This window comes from Magnolia sinica, chromosome 1 (assembly GCF_029962835.1).
Source record: "Magnolia sinica isolate HGM2019 chromosome 1, MsV1, whole genome shotgun sequence".
Lineage (NCBI taxonomy): Eukaryota > Viridiplantae > Streptophyta > Magnoliopsida > Magnoliales > Magnoliaceae > Magnolia > Magnolia sinica.
This window is the reverse complement of record NC_080573.1, coordinates 130,618,022-130,639,320: the sequence shown is the minus strand read 5'-3', so window position 1 is coordinate 130,639,320 and position 21,299 is coordinate 130,618,022. Positions and strand designations below refer to the sequence as shown.

General features: G+C 39.5%; 1 protein-coding gene across 1 annotated transcript; it reads left to right on the top strand.

Moving 5' to 3' along the window:
- Positions 1 to 1,053: 1,053 nt before the first annotated feature.
- On the top strand, positions 1,054 to 10,007 carry LOC131217171 (protein NDL1-like). Its single transcript, XM_058211971.1, has 11 exons — positions 1,054 to 1,211; positions 6,590 to 6,689; positions 6,973 to 7,070; positions 7,211 to 7,299; positions 7,769 to 7,829; positions 7,925 to 8,011; positions 8,101 to 8,178; positions 8,253 to 8,309; positions 8,432 to 8,487; positions 8,614 to 8,749; positions 9,384 to 10,007. Exons 1-11 carry the CDS (start codon positions 1,146 to 1,148, stop codon positions 9,600 to 9,602), a joined length of 1,047 nt encoding a protein of 348 aa, XP_058067954.1. The 5' UTR covers positions 1,054 to 1,145; the 3' UTR covers positions 9,603 to 10,007.
- Positions 10,008 to 21,299: the final 11,292 nt, after the last annotated feature.

Below are 21,299 nucleotides of genomic sequence, written 5' to 3'. Positions count from 1 at the left end.
TCCATCTCTTATGAGTCGGCAGGTATTTGTAAATTAATAGAGAACAAAGGGACAATGAGACATTAGGAGCGTCAATTGTGGTCGAGGACCCTCCGATGCCTAAGTCAGTCGTATGGACTCACAGTAGGCGTGTTAGAATTGGGATAGTTGTGTGTCTTTTCCTCAAAGAGATTGATGTATCTACAGGTCTTCTCATTTTCGTATTCGAGTATATTTGTGAGATATCTTGGAGGGCTCATACCGGGATTTGAATATGTTTTTGTATATTTTTTCGATTATGTCTCGATTAGCGTAATCTCTGGTTAAGACTTTGCTTGGAAGTCTCATACATATATGGTTATGATTTAATCCGGATTTTTTTTGTTCTAAGACCGAGGTCGAGATCAACATCCAACCTTGAAGTCGGTAGTCGAGGTCAGCATCCAACCTTAGGTATGTGGGTTTGCCAATGAATCTTATTTCCAAATTGTTCTAACTTGATCATTGAGTCTTCTTGGTCAGCTCGTTCATGGAGTCTGCTACAATAGCTTCATTACTACACATCTTAGATAGTAGGTCAGTTCAATTTTACCCATAATATTTTATAGGACATTATTATAATAATAATAATTTTTAACATAAAAAAATAACTACAACTTTCTTATAATATTTAATTTATACTGTTTTGACCTTATTTTTATGCTATAATTCTCTTTCAAATAAACACATGAGAATTATAAAAATTGCTTATTTACTTCGAATTTCAAAGTAAATTGGAAATCCAAACAAGCCGAAAAAGCAGACAGTTGTTGGCACGTGCATTAAAATAATTAACGTCATGTGAAAAAAATCCCAAAAATAATAAAAAATCAAAAGCTTCCAAATTTCGATGGAAATTTTTCAAGAGACGGAAACCCGTTTCACACAAAAGATATTGACCGAAGAAACAAGTATCCGGTTAAACGTCGTTAGTACGGACCACGGAGACCTCCAGCTGGTAGACGAGAGCGTCGGTGCGGTTAACCGTGGTTAGCCTGCGGTTAGACTCTCCCGAGAATTGCTTCGTATTTAAGACAGCGAATGTCTGGAAGCTCAGAGAGAGAGAGAGAGAGAGAGAGGAGCGGGAACGAGCTAGGGTTTCCGATTCCAGACAGTGAGCCGTTGCAATGGGAGATTCGAGCTCGAGCGGTTCCGTATCGGTCGATGTGGAGACGATCTCTCTCGGAGGGAAGGTTAGATTTTTCAGAGAGTTTTCGTCAGATATCACTTCTTATTTGCGTCTGAGGATTTCATTCCAATGTGCATTGGATCTTTCATCTTCTTTAGATGTTTTGAGGAGTTTCAGGGTTTGATTTGAGAACGGATTGGATCTTTTGTGCATTTGATGCGTGGATTGGTTTTCTTTCCGCTTCTCTTGGAATTTGAGTTTATGAGGCGGGGTTTGCCTGGTTTGATTGGAGAACGTTGGAGAATCTCGTGTTTTCTATTCCTTGATTGCATTTCTTGAGTATTTTAGGGACATTTAACTTTGCATTTTGGATTTTTATTTGTAGTTTTGGGTTTCAGTGGTGATTTTGGGGGATTTGTTGGATTCGGATGCAATTTTGAGGTTTTAGGGGTCTGGTCATGTTTCCGTGCCTTCTTAGTTAGAGATTATTAGTAGGAGAAGGATTTTCCTGATGTTATAGCCATTTTTGCTATCTTTTTCTCTAGGTATGGAGTGAAACCGGTGATCAAAGCTTTGGAACTCTTGTATTTGTTTAGGCTTCTTTTTTACAAAACTTTCCTAGTCTGAGATGTGTGTTTCTCTTTCAATCCGTTTCTCTTGTATCACGTATGGTGATGATGGTTGATATCTCTGAACTTTACCCGTTTGGATGTCCCAATTCTCTTCCTTGCATGACTCCACTGCCCCTACTGCCCACTGTGTGACTTTGAGATACAGCCTGAATCCAGGTTCTAAATCGTCATGTGTGGGGGTCATCCAAGTTATGAACAAGGCGGTGACCCCACCATGGGATCACCTGGTGCAGAAATCAGTCCAGTCTACTCATCAGGTAGCCGCAAATGGACTTGTTGTCAGACTATTGACAGTTCCAATGTAAACCATCTTGTTTTTCTTTTCTGCCCGATGAGTGGGCGGCCCTGATCTTTTTTGCCATGTGATATTAATGTCCATGACTGTTTATACACAGCTTGGATGTCCTACAGGCATGACAGGTTGGCACATGCAAATGATGCAATGGGTTTTATGTGAAGCAGATACCAGAGTTAATCTGGCAGTGCTGTCTAGAACCGGATTGGGACGTGCCTAATCTGAGTTGACTTGTCCAAGTTGCACTTGACTTGAACAAGTCTTTTAATGCCATGGTGCTACGGTGATTCGAGTGAATCCCCTTTGAGGGGCCATTCGTGCTCATATTCGGAGTTGGGAAATGAATCCCCGGAGCTTTTTATCTTGGAGTAGTCAGAAAAGAGATGTGGTGTGTAGCACATATCTTTCATGATCTGTACCTTTTTAAAAATAAAAAAATAAAAAAATTTAGTTTCACAAGTGGGGAGGAGAGCATGGTCTGTAAAAATGTGGGCCACACTATAACAATCACTTGATATATAAATCAGTCTGATCATCTCATTGGATGGTCCATGATGGTATACTGATTCATACAACTGGCTGTCCAGTGTTTTTTTAGCGTCCCCAATGATGAGTGAATTATACCTATAGGGCGATTGTCACAGTGTGGACCACCATTCTGCACATTTGACACTTTGGTGGCAAAGGAATGGCTGCATGTGAAATTCCCATGAAACTGCCTTATGTAATAATTTCTCTTGTTATCTCTTAGGGATCCTTTGGATGGTGGTAAATGGTTTACGCTATGCTTTAAGTTGTGAATGATTTACTAGTAAATCATTGATAGTGTTCGGATAGCCTGTAAATGGTAAATGAAATCTGCTTTATAGGCCTTCATTCAAAAAAATAGAGCGGTTGCCATCTCCTGATTTACTAGTAAATGAAAACTCACCTTTTTGCTAGTAAATGAGAAGGGGGCTTTGCTAGTAAATCATTTACACAATGATTTACTAGCAAATTAGAGTATCCAAACACAAGTAGTAAATGATTTGCTGGTAAATCATTTATTACTTGCCCCATTTACCACCATCCAAATGACCCCTTAGAGGAGCTTTTGTATAAGACATTTCATTAACAAGCCATTACATGTGCCAGCATGGCACATGTACGTAAGATCCAAGCTGTCCATCAGGCTGGTCCAGTCTTTAAGATTTTCTGATACAAAATTCAATTGGTCACTCAGCATGTTTAAGTTTCTCTAAGGCATCTGTTTATTTATTTATTTTAATTTTTTTTAAAATAACATTGTGGCCCAACTAACCAGATAACTGGCCTAATTTTTGAAACAGGTTATCTACATGCAGAACCTATGTGATGTGGGGGTTTGATGTTATGCTCGTGTGTCATTTTGGCACATTTAGTGGCATGTACATCCTCTACCTTGTACACATGTTTGCTTAACAAGCCTCTCTTATAGGGAGGAATCATATGCTAGGTGGCCCCATCTTAGCATAGCCTACACTCTTTTCCAATTCTGTTACATGGTGCCTATGTTTCTTTAATCTAGACGGTTAGTTAGCTCCCATGGTGGATGAAGAATTCCCCAATAATCTTCATAGTCCAGCAACGGATAATAGGAGAGAGTAAAAAATAAACGGACTCAGGTGATCGTCATCATATCCCTTCTCCACCCTTAGCTCCCATGGTGGATGAAGAATTCCCCAATAATCTTCATAAACGGACTCAGGCGATCGTCATCACGTCCCTTCTCCACCCCCCACACCCCCACCCCTCGCAAAAAAAAAGAAGATGTGCCTAATTGTACGATACCATTCCTCTTTCAAAGTCAAATTTTGAAAATCATTTTTAGAGCCATTGATGTGTGCCCTAATAAGTGAGCAAATCATTGCCGAGGGGCAATTCGCTTGAATCATGGTAGCATTTCTCATGCTATTTATGTCATTAAGCTATCACATGTTGGTATTGCTTTGATGAGAACCTCTCTCTCTCTCTCTATTGCTTGGTTGTTTGATCTTGTTCATAGCAATTCTTTTGTTGATTATTCTAAAATAAATTGTTCTGTTTTTAGGACTTTGAAAGTTCAAAATGCTTTCCTTTTAGGTTTCCTTCCCTCTTTCATAACTAACATAATCATCTATTTGATGATTTCTTGACCTTTTGCTCCTGGTATGAGAATCTTCTTCCTTGGATGGTGGAGTCGATCTTTTTTGGGGTTTGAATTTTGCTTCCTAGGTAGAGCTGGGCATTTCTGACCCAATCCGAACAGAACCAAAGGCCTGGATCGGTGCGGTTCGAGTAGGATCAGGCAGATCTGATCGTTTATTAGATCGGGTTTGGATCGATGTCAATCCGGACCGATCCTAAATCCGATCCGGACCGGATCTATTAATAAGTATGTATATTTACTATTTTACCCTAACTTTTATATATATATATATATATAAACTTATTTTACCTTTTACCCTACCCTCTCTACCCGCACCCGAACGCAAGCAGCCCGGCACGCTCTTCAGGCCACTCCCGATCCCGATCCGGCCACTCCAGACTCCACTCCGCAGCCCGGCACATTTATCAGGCAACTCTCGATCCCGATCTGGCCACTCGAGTCTCTCCATTCATTAGGTAGGACCCACTCGGCCACTCAATCAGGTTAAGCAGAGGAACTACCTCTGGCTCTGGTTCCAGGCCTTCCACAATTAGTAAAGAAGAACAAAAGAGAATTTTAAGGGAATAAGAAGAATGCGATTATAAAGAGGCCGTTAAAGAAAGCTCGCAAATGGCATCCAGATTAAGAAGTACCGGACAACAACATCCACCTTCGAAACAACATGATGCTGAAACAGGCACAAGTAAACTATCAAAGTTTCTTAAAACTCTTGCAGCATTTTATAGGCGGTTGGGAATCCCGTACAAATCGGATCATGGAAAGCGTTTGAAAAAACTTCTTGCATCTGTGAATGAGGACGATGAGAAGGCATCCCCACCATCCGATTCAGCAGAGGTGAATGACTGTTTTTTGGACACATTAAGCTCAGAGTCGGCCAAGAGTTCTCCTGCAGTTGAATTAGTAAAAATAGAACCGAAGGATGAATCTGGCAACAGAGGTGGAGGTGGAGGAGGGGGTTACTATTACAAATAATGTTCATTTAGTTACATGCCACAAAGGCATTCATTATATAGAGGGTATTGAATGGATGAAAGTTTTACCTAATCTATATATCAGCATGTGCATGTTAGGTTTATTTACTTTTGATTTTGAACATGATTTATTTTCTTTATTCATTTTATGTTAGAATGTGCATGTTAGATTTTTATGAAACTATACATTGTGTATGATTTAAGAATTACCACCATTTTGTTACTATTTTTAGAATTTATTATTATTATTTTTAATTTTTCTAAAAAAAAAAAACAAAACATTTGGACTGATCCGAACTGTGTCCAATCCGATCCGACTTGGTTTTCCTGACTGAGTCGGACTCGGATCGGATCAGGCCAGCAGTGGTTCGGATTGGTTCGAGTCAGATGACCCGGACTAGGTCCCGGATTGGATCGCTTTTGGGTCAGGCCATGTAGATTTCGGACCGAGTCGAGTTGGACCCAATCCGATCCGACTCGGTCTGATGCCAGCTCTATTCCTAGGTTCTCTTTTATTTCTTTTTCAATGGTTTTTTTTCCATGGAACTCGTGTTCATCTTTTGTTTCAGCAACGTGATTGTTTCCTTATACTTTGGACAAGAAGAATTCCTGTTTTCACTTGTTCACCTAATCTGTTTGCCTGGTTTCATTGATTATCTAATGTTTTAGCTTTCTGCTTTGACCAGTTAACGTTTATTGGCAGTTTCTTAATGTATGCTTGTTAATGGTTGTCTTAAAAGTTAAAACCCTTCATATTCCTTCTCTCCGATTTTTTATTTTATTTTAATTATTATTATTATTTTAAAATTTTCCTTGTTGGCACATTACCGTTGTCCATTTGGTGATGTGTTGCGTGGTTTATAAACATTTGGGCAACGTCTTGCAAGGTTTTTCTTTTTGTTAAGTCTCTCTCTCTCTCTCTCTCTCTCTCGGGCACATGTGGTTTCATGTACAGGCCACAACATGTGCCAGCGTGGCACATAGGCGCGAGATCTAATCCATGCATCATGGGGGTCCCACTATTTTGACGCACTGGCCCAAGAATCAGACAGTCCACAGATTATATTGACCAAAGTTTATGAACGAAAGTATGGCTGAGATAAACTTGGCAAACATGGCTGAGATAAACTTGGCAAACGTTTTATAAGCCCTCAAATGTTTCCAGTATAGTGGTCCATGGGTGAACCATCCTGATTTTTTGGGTTAGAGCATCTAATATGGCCAGACCCACCTGATGGGCTGAAACATGCAGCAGTGTGCAGATTTACGTGTCATAAAGGCATGCAGGCTTAGCTAACGTCATGATTTCCATTTGATTCTTTTCTTAGTTTTTCTGTGGTGTGATACGAATATAAGCTTCTTTTAATCTGTCCTCAGGAACATCTTATATGGACTGGTCATGGTTCTGTTTCTGTTGCTGTGTTTGGAGACCAGGACAAGCCAGCACTGGTGACGTATCCCGATTTAGCTCTAAATCGTAAGTGTGATGATATTTTGTTAGAGTCGGATCTTTTCCCTTTCTGAGCCTTCCTGTCTGATGATCGTAAAAAAATATTACCACATTATACTTAATGTGTATCATATAAAAATTTCTATCCTGTAATTGGTACTTTCATTTCAGCCGGTTTCATTAAGTTTGTTAACTAATTAGATTATTGGTTTATCTGACCTCTGGTCACTTTCAGAAAAAAAATCTGATCAGAATTTTTCTAATAATCTTATATGTTTTGAACTAACATATTCATGGTGAATTTGACCAGATATGTCATGTTTCCAAGGATTGTTCTTTTGCCCGGAAGCTGCTTCTCTGCTGCTTCATAATTTCTGCATATATCATATCACTCCACCAGGGCATGAGGTCGGTAGTTTGGTTGACTTACAATTTTATCTTTAATTCCATTGATCTTTCTACAAATAATTTTTATGGAAAACAAAACTTGTCGCCAAGCATTGTATTCACATCGTTTTGTTTGGCACTTTCTTCAAGAGTTCTTGCAGTTGGGTGCTGCTGCAATTTCTTCAGATATTCCTATTCCTTCTGTCGATGATTTAGCAGATCAGGTTGCGGATGTTCTTGATTACTTCGGGTAATAATTTTTTTTTTAAAGACGAAATTATGCTTTCAATATTTATTGCTTTCAATAGCTAAGCTAGAGTTGAAGATGACCAAAAACACTGTGCCCTCTGTTCTGTACGAAGCTTGCTTTCAACCAATCAGAGATTGTGACTATCCAATAGTCTGTTGGACATACCACGAGTCCTGTCACTTTTATTTGGCAAACATCTTCTTAATAGAAGAGTGAAAATGTTTGTGCCCTCTGTTCTGTAAGAAGCTTGCTTTCAACCAATCAGAATGTGTGACTATCCAATGGTCTGTTGGACATACCATGATCAACGAGTCCTATCACTTTTATTTGGCAAACATCTTAATAGAAAAGTGAAAATATTTATGTCTTCCGCTGACAATCACTTGATGATTGCCTTCTTGGCGAACATCCGACCTTCCCTACATTTCTCATGACTTCTCTTTTTTCTTTTTCCTCCTTTCTATTTCAGGCTTGGTGCAGTGATGTTCTTGGGGGTCACGGCTGGGGCCTATATCCTTACACTTTTTGCTGTATGTGATTATTAGATGCAGCATGCTTAATGCCTCAATCTCTGGTCCATCTGTGGTTTTATTGTTAATCTGGTTTGCCTGTGACATGGTTCCAGATGAAGTACAGGGAACGTGTTCTTGGTTTGATACTTGTTTCCCCTCTATGTAAAGCACCCTCTTGGACGGAATGGGTGTATAATAAGGTTCCTTCCCTGACCCCTGAGTATTATCAGTTTGTAAGCCCAAAAGTATTGGTTTTTATCTTGTAAATATAGCTGTGAATCATCTGCAGGTGATGTCAAATTTGTTGTACTTTTATGGAATGTGTGGTGTGCTGAAGGAATGCTTGCTTCAGCGGTACTTCAGCAAGGTATACCTTAGTTGCTTTATTTGCTCGTATTTTTTGAGATCCAACAGATCAACTCAGGTGCCTGACATTGGCAGGAAGTGCGAGGTAGTGGACAGGTTCCCGAGTCAGACATTGTGCAAGCATGCCGAAGCGTTAGTGCTCTTATTCTTCTTTGCAGTGAATTTTTGCATGTCTTTGCTAGTCTCTGTTTGTTTGGGGGAGAAAAACTGAAGATGTTTGTTTTTGGACCCCCTTTGCGTTGTCATCCTTGCAGTTGCTTGATGAGAGACAGGGTGGAAATGTTTGTCGGTTTCTTCAAGCAATCAATGGGTATGTTGGTCGCTCCCTTTTTTGTCTTTTCTTGATCTGATGTTATAATTATATGCCTTTGTCATTGTGGACGTGTGTGCGCCATTCGAACAAAATGATGAGATGCATTGCATTGGGGAAGTACAGGAGATGGGACATAACTGAAGGATTGAGGAAACTACAGCGACGGACACTAATATTTGTTGGAGAGGACTCTCCCTTTCATTCTGAGGCCATTCACATGATGTCAAAACTAGACAGAAGATACAGTGCTTTGGTTGAGGTATGTAACACGTGGATGCCTTTAATTAAACAAGGGGGTACATGCACATGCATGTTTTCTTCTTTCATGTCGGATGCTTTTAATTTTGTGAGATTTTTACCATGGAATTCCTCAGAAAGTATGGTTTTACCAAAATGTCCTGGTCGTTTTGAAATTAGAGAAAATGCTTTCTGGAGGATTATCATCCTTCTCCCCCCTAAAGAGTGGTTGAGGATTATGATGAGGATTATGGGGTCCATCATCAGTCCATGTGTTGTTTGGATGACATCTAACCCTTTCAACAGGTGTACTCCATTTCATTGATTAGACAAATAAAAAATCAGGGTGATCCAATCAATGCTGATGTTAGATCTGCATGATTTTTATTCCATCTGATCATCATGATCAGGTGTACCTGTTGAACAGGTTGGATGTCACACACAAACCACATGAGCCCACAATGCATTCCAATGGATTTTAGGGGGGAAGAGAGTAGAAGACTGATTGGGTTATTTCTGCCCCTGAAAAGCACGTTCAGGGACCTTTTGGTAAAATCAAAATTATGGTATAAAAATCCCTAATTTGGTTGGAAGTCGTTACTTTGGATAGTGGGGATGTGTAATCGTGTATGGAATGGGTTTGATGGGGAATGCAGGTTCAGGCATGTGGGTCAATGGTTACGGAGGAGCAGCCCCATGCGATGCTGATACCGTTGGAGTACTTCCTAATGGGTTATGGTCTCTACCGCCCATCCCAGCTGAACAGCACCCCCCAGAGCCCGCTAAGCTCGTCTTGCTCCCCAGAGCTGCTTTCCCCGGAAAGCATGGGGGTGAAGCTAAAGCCAATAAAGACGCGGGCATCTCTGCAGGTCTGATGAGGGAAAGAAGGGCAGCAAGGGTGGCTGGGAAGGACGGCATATCTGTTGTAATACTGGAGTTGTATTTTTCGTGGATTTTTTCTGCGGGGAGATTGTTTGTGGTGGGGGTTGATCTGTGGTTGTAGATAAAATAGTAGAAGACGACAGAAAGGATTGGGGAAGGACAATGATACAAGAGAGAGAGAGAGAGAGGGGTATTCTATTCCATTCATTTTGTAGTAATAAAAAAGAAGAAGAGTAGAGCAGTGCCTGTAAATCCTCATTTGTTTATACCTGATTAGTAATAATAATCAAGAAGAGGAGAGTGGCGGTGACATCAATCATTTGGGAGATGGCCCCCTTTCCTTCTTTTCTTTTGAACGGTAATAATATAAAATGGAGACGTCTGTATTTTTTTCTCTTTCCCCCCTTTTCCCTCCCCTTCCACATGTGGTGGTGTCCATTGACTCGGTGGGGACCCATATTAGTTGGAGGACTCAGAAGTTTTCACATCGTAATTCATACCCCCACACACATGGCCGGTATATGATTGATTGGGCTGGAATGTACGATGGATTGACATACACGTGCTACATGCTCATATATGGTGGTGGATGGCCTGTATATGATTTTTATTTGTCATCTAACCTGTTCATAAGATTACGCAGACATGGATGAAGGTAAAAAGCAAATATCATTTTGATCCAAAACTTCCGTGGGCCCTAAGAAATTTTCAACGGTAGAATTTCAATTCACACTTTTTCCCGTGGTGAGGTCCATTTGAGATTTGGATATTTCTCATTATTGGGATCAAGCTATAAAATTATCTGTTAAAATGGATGGACGGAGTAGATAAAATATGAAAATCATGGTAGACCCACATTTTACTCAGTACGCAATCGGCTTCCCTTTTTTTCAGAAATATGATTGCATACTGAGTTACTCAATATGCTTCAGTATGCTTTTATCGTACCGAGTAAACTCAGTTGGGCCTACTATGAATGTATGTGGATTATTCACGCTGTCCATCAGTTTTCCGAGATCATTTTAGTGGTTGAGTCTAAAATAGAAGTATTCCCAAATCTCAAGTAGACCGCGTTATAAGAAACAATGCAAATAATGACTTCCACCATTGAAATCTTCCTAGGGCCCACAGTGATTTTTATTTGTCATCTAACCTGTTCATAAGATTAGGCAGACATGGATGAAGGTAAAAAACAAATATCAGCTTGATTCAAAACTTTCGTGGGCCCTAAGAAATTTTCAACGGTAGAATTTCAATTCACACTTTTTCCCGTGGTGAGGTCCATTTGAGATTTGGATATATCTCATTTTTGGGATCAAGTCATAAAATTATCTGTTAAAATGGATGGACGGAGTAGATAAAATATAAAAATCATGGTGGACCCTACAGAGTTTACTCAGTACGCTAAGCGTAGGGAGTTACTCAGTACACAATCCGTACACTTTTATCGTACTGTGTAAACTCAGTTGGGCCTACTATGAATGTATGTGGATTATCCATACCATCCATCGGTTTTTCGAGATCATTTTAGTGGTTGAGTCTAAAATAAAAGTATTCCCAAATTCCAAGTGGACCACACTATAAGAAAAAATGCAAATAATGAATTCCACCGTTGAAATCTTCTTAGGGCCCACAGTGATTTTTATTTGTCATCTAATCTGTTCATAAGATTACGCAGACATGGATGAAGGTAAAAAAACAAATATCAGCTTGATCCAAAACTTCCGTGGGCCCCAAGAAATTTTCAATGGTAGAATTTCACTTCACACTTTTTCCCATGGTGAGGTCCACTTGAGATTTGGATATATCTCATTTTTGGGATCAAGCATAAAATTATCTGTTAAAATGGATGGACGGAGTAGATAAAATATGAAAATCATGGTGGACCCCACAGAGTTTACTCAGTACGCTTAGCGTACTCAGTTACTAAGTACGCAATCCGCTACCTTTTTTTTAGTGGTGGGAATCCGTGCATCCCTCGAGTGTCGGTGCTCATGTATCCGTCTCTTTCTCTCTCTCTCTCTCTCTCTGTCTCTTCTCAAAACGTAATATAAACTGTTATACAGTAATTGATAGGAAACTGCTTCGTTCACGATCCAAAAAACTACATTCTAAGTTCACACATTCCCTCCTTCCAGCTGTCTCGATTCCGAAAAGCGAGAGAACCGTATTTCCCGCGCACTACTAAACTGGGCTGCAACTTATTTGAAGATGTTCTCTGTACACAGTGCTCTTTATCTCCATCCATCTGTTGTTCCACTCGCTGATGATCACGACCTTCCATGGGGTGGGGGGCTTATAACGAATGGCCCATCAAAGTTGTACTTGACTGGACAACTTCGATCATACCGTTCATTTTGGAGGTGAATGCAACCATGATGGATCTCGGGTTGCCTTGGTACTGTTGGCCCCAGTATGATGTATGTGTTTTGTCCACGCCATCCATCCAATTTAGATGGACCACACCACAGGAAATACTGGTGATTGAACGCTCACCATTAAAAACTTCCCAGGGCCCATCGTAATGTTTACTTGCCATCCAACCTGTTGGTTAGATTCATTCAGACTAGATCCAAAATTTTCGTAGCCCCAAAGAATTTTTTAACGGTGGTTGTACAATCACCACTATTTCTCATGGCATGGCCCACCTGAGATTTAGATCTGCCCCAATTTTTTCGTCACATGCTCTAAACTGAGCTGGAAAAATGGATGGACGGCGTGGATAAAATCATACATCATGGTGGGGCCCACAGACTTTTCCAGCAGCACAGCTACTCTATGAATGATCAAAATAGTAGGACGCCGATTGCGTATTGAGGAAACTCTTAGTGCTCACCGTGATGTATGCGTCTTATCCACGCCGTTCATCCGTTTTATAAGTTCATTTTAGGGCATGATACTAAATTGAATTATCTCGAAAGCTCAAGTGGACCCCCGACACAGGAAAGATTGGGGATAATGACGTCCACCGTTGAAACCTTCTTAGTGCCCACGGTGATAGTTTATTTGTCAGCCACACTATTCATTAGTTCACAGAAACCTGGATGAAGGTAAAACAAAAGTATCGGCTTGATCCAAAACTTGTATAAGTTTCTAACGGTAGTCGTTCAATTCCACCGTTTCCTGTGGTGTGGTCCACTTGAGCTTTGGGCATGTTTTAATTTTGGGTTTCCCTAAAATGAGCTGATTAAACAGATGGACAGCGTGGATAAGACACATCACGGTGGATCCCCACGGATTTACTCAGTATCTAGCGTAATTAGGTAGTAAGCAATCCGCGTCCGAAATTGTCTATACAACACTTTAAAAAATATATATATATATAATCTGACGTTATAACCCCTACATGGTGAAATCCACTCCGTCCATTAGGTGACCTTATGTCCACTAAACAAATAAAAGAAAACATTGTAAACTTGTGCTTACAGCCTTTTGTACCAGGATGACTTTTCTATATTCCCTTCAGCTTGGTGAGGCCACCTGAAACATAGATACCATGGTGGCCCCAAACGCAAATCCACTGCTGGTGTCCTATACCCATTGTCTCTATAATATGATCCACCTAAGCAGAGGGTCTGGTTGATTTTGTGCCCAGGGCTTACCATCAACGAGCGCACTGATGGACGGTGTGGATTTCATATATACAACTTGGTGGGCCCCAAAGAGGTAACTTTGAGAAATGGATTCCTCCTGCAGAAACCTTGGAAGGAGAGTCTTTGTGGATAGGGTTTTGATAAGACATGTGCACCTTACCACAGTTAACGTACGGGGGACTATTTGCACCCTTGGATTGCATCTTACCTGATGATATGAACCGTTCACATTCTTTTTATTCTATGCTATAGGGCCCACCGGAAGAAACTTGCTGATGAAGATAAACATGGAACATTTTAAAGTAGCTTTTTTGAATGGCTCATATTCAAATTCAAAATTCAAGGTTAGGATGTGTAAACAGGATCATCAGTGGGGCATGATTATAAGACCTTATCTTCTGTATAGTCGTTATGAGAACATGAACGGTTTAAATCAACTTAAGAAAAGGTACTTAGGCAGGGAATTTTTGCATTTGGCTGTCTGCCTTTTTGTCTATGGACCAAAAACAGACCACTTTTAAATTATCTTAAAAAAACTATTATGAAATTCTCAAGCTATAATTACAATTAGATGATTAATAGGTGGATAACTATAATTATACCTTTAATAAAAGTTTTTGACTGCAGCTTTCCCTTTCTTTTAATCATCTCTTTGAAAAAGGTCACTGATTGGACGGTCAAGATTGTTCAGAGACCATCGTATACCCACAATAGGGCCCAGAGCTGTCAGCAGGCTGGGGTGAGGTGGAGTGGATTAGGTGTTATCCTTACCATGGGGTCCACCTTGATGATTTATTTACATCCACGCCGTCCATCCATTTTTTCAGTCCATTTTAGGAGTTGATTCTAAAAATAAGAGGATCTATATCTCAGGATGACCACACCACAAGAAACAGTCGAAATAGTAGTGAATGAACTCCCACCACTAAAAACTTTCTAGAGTCCACCATAATGTTTATTTCAAAATCCAACCCGTTGATAAGGTCAACCAGACCTGGATGGAGTGAAAATATAAATATCAGCATTATAAAAGACTTTTTGGCTCACAAAAAGTTTTTAATGGTCATTCACCACTCTTTTCAGTGGTGTGGTCAACCTGAGATTTGGATCTGCTTTATTTTTGGGATAACGTCTAAACATGAGCTGCAAAAACAGATGGACGGCATGGATATACAACAGATAAATAAATGCAGGCTCCACACAGTAAAGGTAACACCCACTACAGTCTTACCCGGATAACACCTAATCCGCTCCCGGGTTTGGGGAAGTCCTTGGCAATCATGAACCAGGGCCATTTATTCTTGGGCCTTACAATATGCCCAGACCTGGCCCGCTGGATCACAGTTCAGGCCCAGACGGCCTTTTACAAACCAGAAAGGCCTGGGCCCAGGGTTACGCTTTGCTCAGGCCGAGCATATTGGGCCTTCATATAGGCCTGGGCCTAATGTGCACGCCAAGTTTGATGGGGACGGTCCAGATCATCTTACCATGTGGGCCTTTGGACAGAAGCCAGTTGATGGAACTCATATGCCGATCAACCATCCATTGGTGTGAGTGCCCGTGTGAAAAAAACAAACAGAGAGAGAAAGTTCGTTTTTCGCAGATGGGCACCTTTCCTCATCTACCAAGTCCTCGACCCATGTGCCCACATGCCATAGAATCATACGATAGGAACCTCGATCACATGGATGCTTATGCAGACGAGCCAGAATAAAATGAAATCAGTTGAGCCAACGGTTATATATATATTTTTTATACCATTCGAACATCACAATTAGATGATCATGGCTTTCTATTCTGTGAGCATTGAATCCTGGCCCATCCTTCTCTGCATGTGGGCTCCACAGGGTAGTGCATTTATCAACGAATATAACATAGATGTGTTCCAAGAGCATGGATCTTTTGAACATAATCTTCTCCTTGCACTCGTGTTTTCATCCTCTATATCCATCTTTGTGCTGCGCCTTTAAATGAACAAATTCCTATTCTCTTTTAGGAATTCGAATTAAATATAAAACAAGATGCTCCATTTCAACGGCTATCTCATGAACTACTCAAATTTTCATAAGGTTATTCTATAAATTCCCCATGGCAGGAAAGCACGTCTTTACATGTGGAATGTTGGATGAGTGTGGCCCACTTGTACAACCCCTTGTGGTTGGTTCCCACAAGATAACCCCAACAAGCCTCTAAGACCCTTCTTTTGGTAAATAGAGTTTATCAGCTGGGCCCCAACATGGATACCTGCAGTCTCCAAATCATACCCATCTTGAAACTCTTAGCCGTCCAAATAATCCCATTTTTCAGTAATTAGCAAGTAATGCCATGTGGGGCCCTGTAGTTGCTAGCCAGAGAAGCTAAAAAGAGGGAATGTTGGAATGGTCCTACTCTTCTATCCACTTCATCATGGAAGGTAGGCCAGAGGTCCTAAGAGATGCATGCATTGTATGCATTTATTCACCCCTCCCATGCATGCATTCTCTTATCTTTCTATTCTATTAAGTGTTTGGGAACCTTTCCATGCACATGTTTTCATTTTGATTCATTCAAATCCACATCTCCTATCCCGACCGTCTACTATGTCCACGCCGCACTCTTCACAGGCTTTTGCCAAATATAAGATTTTGGGGCATGGCCCATCCATGATGGCCTTCATAACAATGGCTCGGATAAAGCCAACCTTCGCCCCTACAGATGCATGCTTACGCATTCCTTCTTATCTCATCTGTTTTGGACAACCCTTCGTTTGGACGACTGTACTCTTTAAAATTTTATTTTTAATTGGACGGACAAGATCATTGAAATACCCTGGCCCATCCATGATGAGACCCATCAGATGAATGGATCATCAATTACTTTCAATCGAATTTTGATGAACTGATCTTCGTGCAAAAGATTTGTGGCACGTTTACTCTTGAATCCGTCGATGAAGCACATGTAGCCACGTTGCAATGATCTGGACCATCCATAAAGTGTACCCCGCCATGATATCTAGTGGTACAAAAATCGCACCAATCATACAATCTTAAGCATGCAAAATGCATCCTTTCTACTCACCACCGCATGCGCCAGCGTAGCCTAGTATAAAATCTAAGCCATCCATCAGTTTGGTCCCATCATATAGATTCAAACCGTAGGCCTGATCATGAAGATCACTCGTCAATTAGGCTTATAAACTCATTAGATGGGCCACCGCTGTTTGATGAGCTAGACTCACCTAATGAGCGGACCGATCCGTTTTTTTGTGCCACTGATCTTTATGGTGGGGCCCACCATTTTCATCGTACGGATGTCCTACAGAAGTGGAATGTTGTTGGGAATGATAAGATTGCAAGTTACGTTGAGGCATTTGCAGAAGAGTGGTTGAAATTCCCGTGACCCGTGGTTGAACCGGACGCGGTTTGGCTGGTGACCCTAACCCAAGCAGAAAGCTAGCGTCAAAGCTATAGAGGACCCTCGATGATGTATGTATTTTATTCATGCCGTCCATTATTTATTTGCCAGCTCATTTTAGTGCATTGATGTAGAGCGGGTCGTGGGCAGTTTTATGGTCAAGGTGGATCAGAAAAAGTTCCGGAAATGACAGAAGTGATCTGGACTGTCAGACCTTAAATCGGATATGTCTCACAATACGGAATGAGTTATGGGATATAAAACATATGATTTTATGGTAAAACGAGCTACTTTAGCCACCTAACCCTGCTATCCCGGGGCGCACAAGTTGAATTTTTGAAATACCACAAAATCAAGGTCGTTTTCCTCTTTTAATTCCATTTTTACTGTAAATAGTAAGTTTTAATTTTATTATAAAATTTCGAATTTTATAAAATTTATTTTCTATTTTTCTTGTTCCTTTTCTCGTGGACTCTGCATCATGCATGCACCAAAAAAAAGGCAAATCCAAACCTTAGGTGGACCATACCATAGAAAATAGTGGGGTTGAATGCTTACTATTGCAAACTTATTTGGTGGGGTACAAAAGTTTTGAATCAAGCTGATATTTGTTTTTTCTCTTTGTTCAAGTCACCTTAGCAACAGGTTTCCAATGGCAAATGAACATTATACTGGTCCTTGAAAGTTTTTTATGTTAAAAATTCAATCAATAATTTTTTTCTCTAGTGTGGTCCACCTTCGATTTGGAGCTGCCTCATTTTCGGGCTCATACTTTAAAATCAGATGAGAAAAATGGCTGAACGACATGGATAAAACACATGCATCATAGTGGGCCCAAAGAGCTTTGATACCAGCCGGCCGGCCGGCCAGTGTGTGTCATGAACCAAACCGCCTCCGGTTGAACCTGGCACGATTGGCACGAGCCAATAGGGCCCTACATAACTGCCTAAAGCTACTTTTTCCCCTTATAAAAGCTGTTTGTTAAAGCAAAAGCTATAGGTTGCTTTTGGCTGTCCACTTTCAAACAGAAATAAGAAAATAGCAATATGTATAACTAAAACCTACAAGTTGCTTTTTTTTTTTATAAAAAGAGGTGACTCATCTAATGGACGGTTTGGATTTTGTGCATACATCACATGGGATGAGTTCTCAAATTGTTTGGAAAAAATTCCTCTCTATATATACAGACGAGGAGTGCGTAAAAAATCAGTAATTTGACCATGTAAAGCTCACTTTACAAGTCTTCCAACCAAATGGATATGGTTGCAATATCTACGTAATCTATGGGCCATGGCCTATCTATCAGATGAACGGTTACGATTCTATACAGATTTTTCACGTGTTTGCATGGAAAGCCGAGTGCAGTTAGCATTCCCGTGACTCCTTGCTTGAAAGTCATAAAGAAGTGTCACTTTTGCTAGGGTCGATGTATCTTACTTTTGCATACTAATTTAAGAATTATAATTAGTAAATTATTTATGTTTGTCTGATAAGAAAAGTTACAACCAAACTTCTATATTTATCTTATATTATAGTTCTGTAACTTTTAATTATCTAAATTACAGTTATGCCTTCGAAATTTTAAGATACTTTCTTTAATACACTTTGTTGAAAGAAAACATGAAAATCATATAAATAACCAAAATACCCATTTTAATAAAACCTTTTTTAATCTGTCATGCAAATTTACTTTAATTGGAACCTTAAAATATGCAGCCCATAGTTTTAAAATATAGCTCTTTTTTTTTTTTTTTTTTCTTACATTGATCATAACGGGTTACACTTGATGTATGGGTTTAATGAAATATACACTCCAAAGAGGCCCCCACACACATACTTATATTGTGTATCCTATGCTATTGTTCTCGTCGTGTGACCCACTTAAGTTATGATTTGGTTGGTTTTTTACCACAAGAACAAGCTTTGAAAGGCACACTTAATCTATGAACGTGCTTTTTCGGTGGGGCCCTTCTTGATGTATGTGTTATATATATGTTTCATCTATTTATTGTTCTAGCTCATATTAAAGCATGTACCAAAAAATGAAGAAGATTTAAATATCAGGTGAAATGTACTAAAGGTAACAACGGTGTGATTATAAATTTTTTTTTTTTATAAGTGATAATAGTTATGGATCAAGATGATATTTATATTTTTCTTTCATGTTGTTAATTTGTATATGTTTCATTTTTTTACACATACCTTAAAATGAGTTGGCAAAATGGATGGATAACCTGAATATACAATGCATACATCAAGTTGGGCTCCATGGAAAAGACCTAATCAGACTTAAGGCCTGTTTGTTAACTCTGAAAAATAATACTTAGGTCCTGTTTGTTAAATCTGAAGTCTTAATACTGAATATGAAATCTAAAGCCCCAATCTGAAACCTGAAGTAAAAAAACTTATTTGATAATTATGGTTGAAATCTAAAAATTAAGTATTAAATTTGAAACAAACTGTTTATTAACAAACATCTTAAATGTCTGAAACATGTTAATTTGACACATTTGCCCCTATTGCTCATTTGGAAATGTTTTACATTTTAAAGAAATTATTTTTTATTAAATGAAAATAAAATCATTATATTTAATTCAAATAAACTAAAATACTTAATAAAAGACTAAAATATCATCATAAGGCCCTCAATTCCTCTTAGCGGAAAGATTGTCACTATGTGTTGTATGGGATTGAACATTAGTAGCAACAAAACCTTCAAATAAGGCCCACCTTATATTTATATGTTATCCGAACTGTTTATAAGGTCATTCCCAATTGGATGAAGTGAAAACATATTTATCCAAAACTCCTGTAGCCTATTTAAGTTTATTTTCCATCCAATATGTTCGTAAGGTCACAAATGCCTGTAAGAAGAGGGGAAAAATCATATTGATCCAAAACTTCTGTGACCTCAAAAAGGGTTTCAATGGTAGACGTTCAATCCCTTGCTGCTTTTTGTAGCTTATTTTGTCTCAAGCTTTAATATGAGCTCGCAAAATGGATGAGTAGTTTGGATATAACACATACCTCATGATGGGATCCACAGAACTTGCTGACGTAAATACATCAGCTACATAGCTTGTGTGTGGTACACCAACCAATCCTCATCCTACTTGGGCGCGGATTAGCCACAAGTTGAATAGCGAGATTCGCCAAGGAAGTGATGTCATCAAGTTCCATGGGCCCACTATGATGTATGTGTTATATCTACACCGTTCATCTATTTGGAGATTTAATTTTAGAGCATGAGTTAAAAAGTGAGGAAGATCCAAATATGTAGTTGACCCCACCACAAAAAACAGTGGCGAGATTGATGCCTACCGTTGAAACATTCCTAAGGCTCACCATAATATTTATTTGAAATCCAACCTGTTCACAAGTTAACATAGGCATGAAAGAAAGGAAAAAACAAATATCAGCTTGATCAAAAACTTTTGTGGCCTATTTAAGTTTTTAATGGTGGGCGTTACTCTCCTCATTGTTTTCTGTGGTGAGGTCCACCGGAGCTTTGGATTTGACTCATTCTTTGGATCTTTGTCTAAAATTATATTTCCAAATGGATGGACGGCGTGGATACAAAAAATACATCATGATGGGCCCACATAACTTGATGACATAACTTCAGTAACAGTAAGCGAGTCTCGCTACTCAACCTGTCACTATCCAATCCACGCCGCAGAAATAAATTGGCTACTCCCCTGCCACCAGCCAATGGCTGATGGTTGGTGCCATGTGGGCTCTACCATGATGTAGGTGTTTCATCCATGTCGTTCATCTATGTTTCTAGATCATTTTATGGTTACGGGACCAAAAATGAGGTATATCCCAATCTCAAGTGAACCACATTATAGGAAAACAGTGTTGAATGAACGTCGACCATTAAAAACTTTTGAGGGCCATAAAAGTTTTGGATGAAGCTGATCTTTGTTTTTTTCCATTCATCTAGGTTTATATGACCTAATCAACGGATTGGATGTCAAATAAACAGTACATTGGGCCTTAGGAGAATTTTAATGGTGGATATCCAATCACTATTGTTTTCCTGTGGTATAGCTCACTTGAGATTTATATTCCTCTCACTTTTGGTATAAACCCCTAAAATGATCTTTAAAAATGGATGAATGGAATGGATGAAACATATACATCATGATGGGGCATAAAGAAGTTTCATACTTAAAAGTTGATTTTGTACTGAGCAGACAATTTAAAGTGAAGAAATTGCCATAACTACTTAAAAAGAGGTAATTTTGGAAGCAAAAATTTTGTTTAATGAAAAATTTATTGAGTGCATTCTGCATTCACCATTAAGCTAGACTCCTATCATAGAAAGAATTAAGTGAAAAACCACTTAGCGCTTTCCTTCTTCCGCGTTAACGACGCATTAACAAACACCACTAAACACGGAACATTTTCTCAATTCTGTGTTAAGTACAAAAATTCAGCGTTAACAAACAGGCCCTTAATCTGATTTCAAATTCAGGCTTCAAATTTCAGATTCAGGCTTTAGACTTCATATTTAAACAAACGGTGCCTTAATCTGGTCCGACTGTCTGAATATGTGCCTTTATCGATGGAATGGATGTCTTCCTGACTGCATTGTGTGCTTATGGAACAGGAAATAAACAGGTACCATTCCTACACTCGGCTAGGCACGAGACAAGGGCTCCAAGGGGCTACCATGATGTGTGGGTTTTATCAACAGTA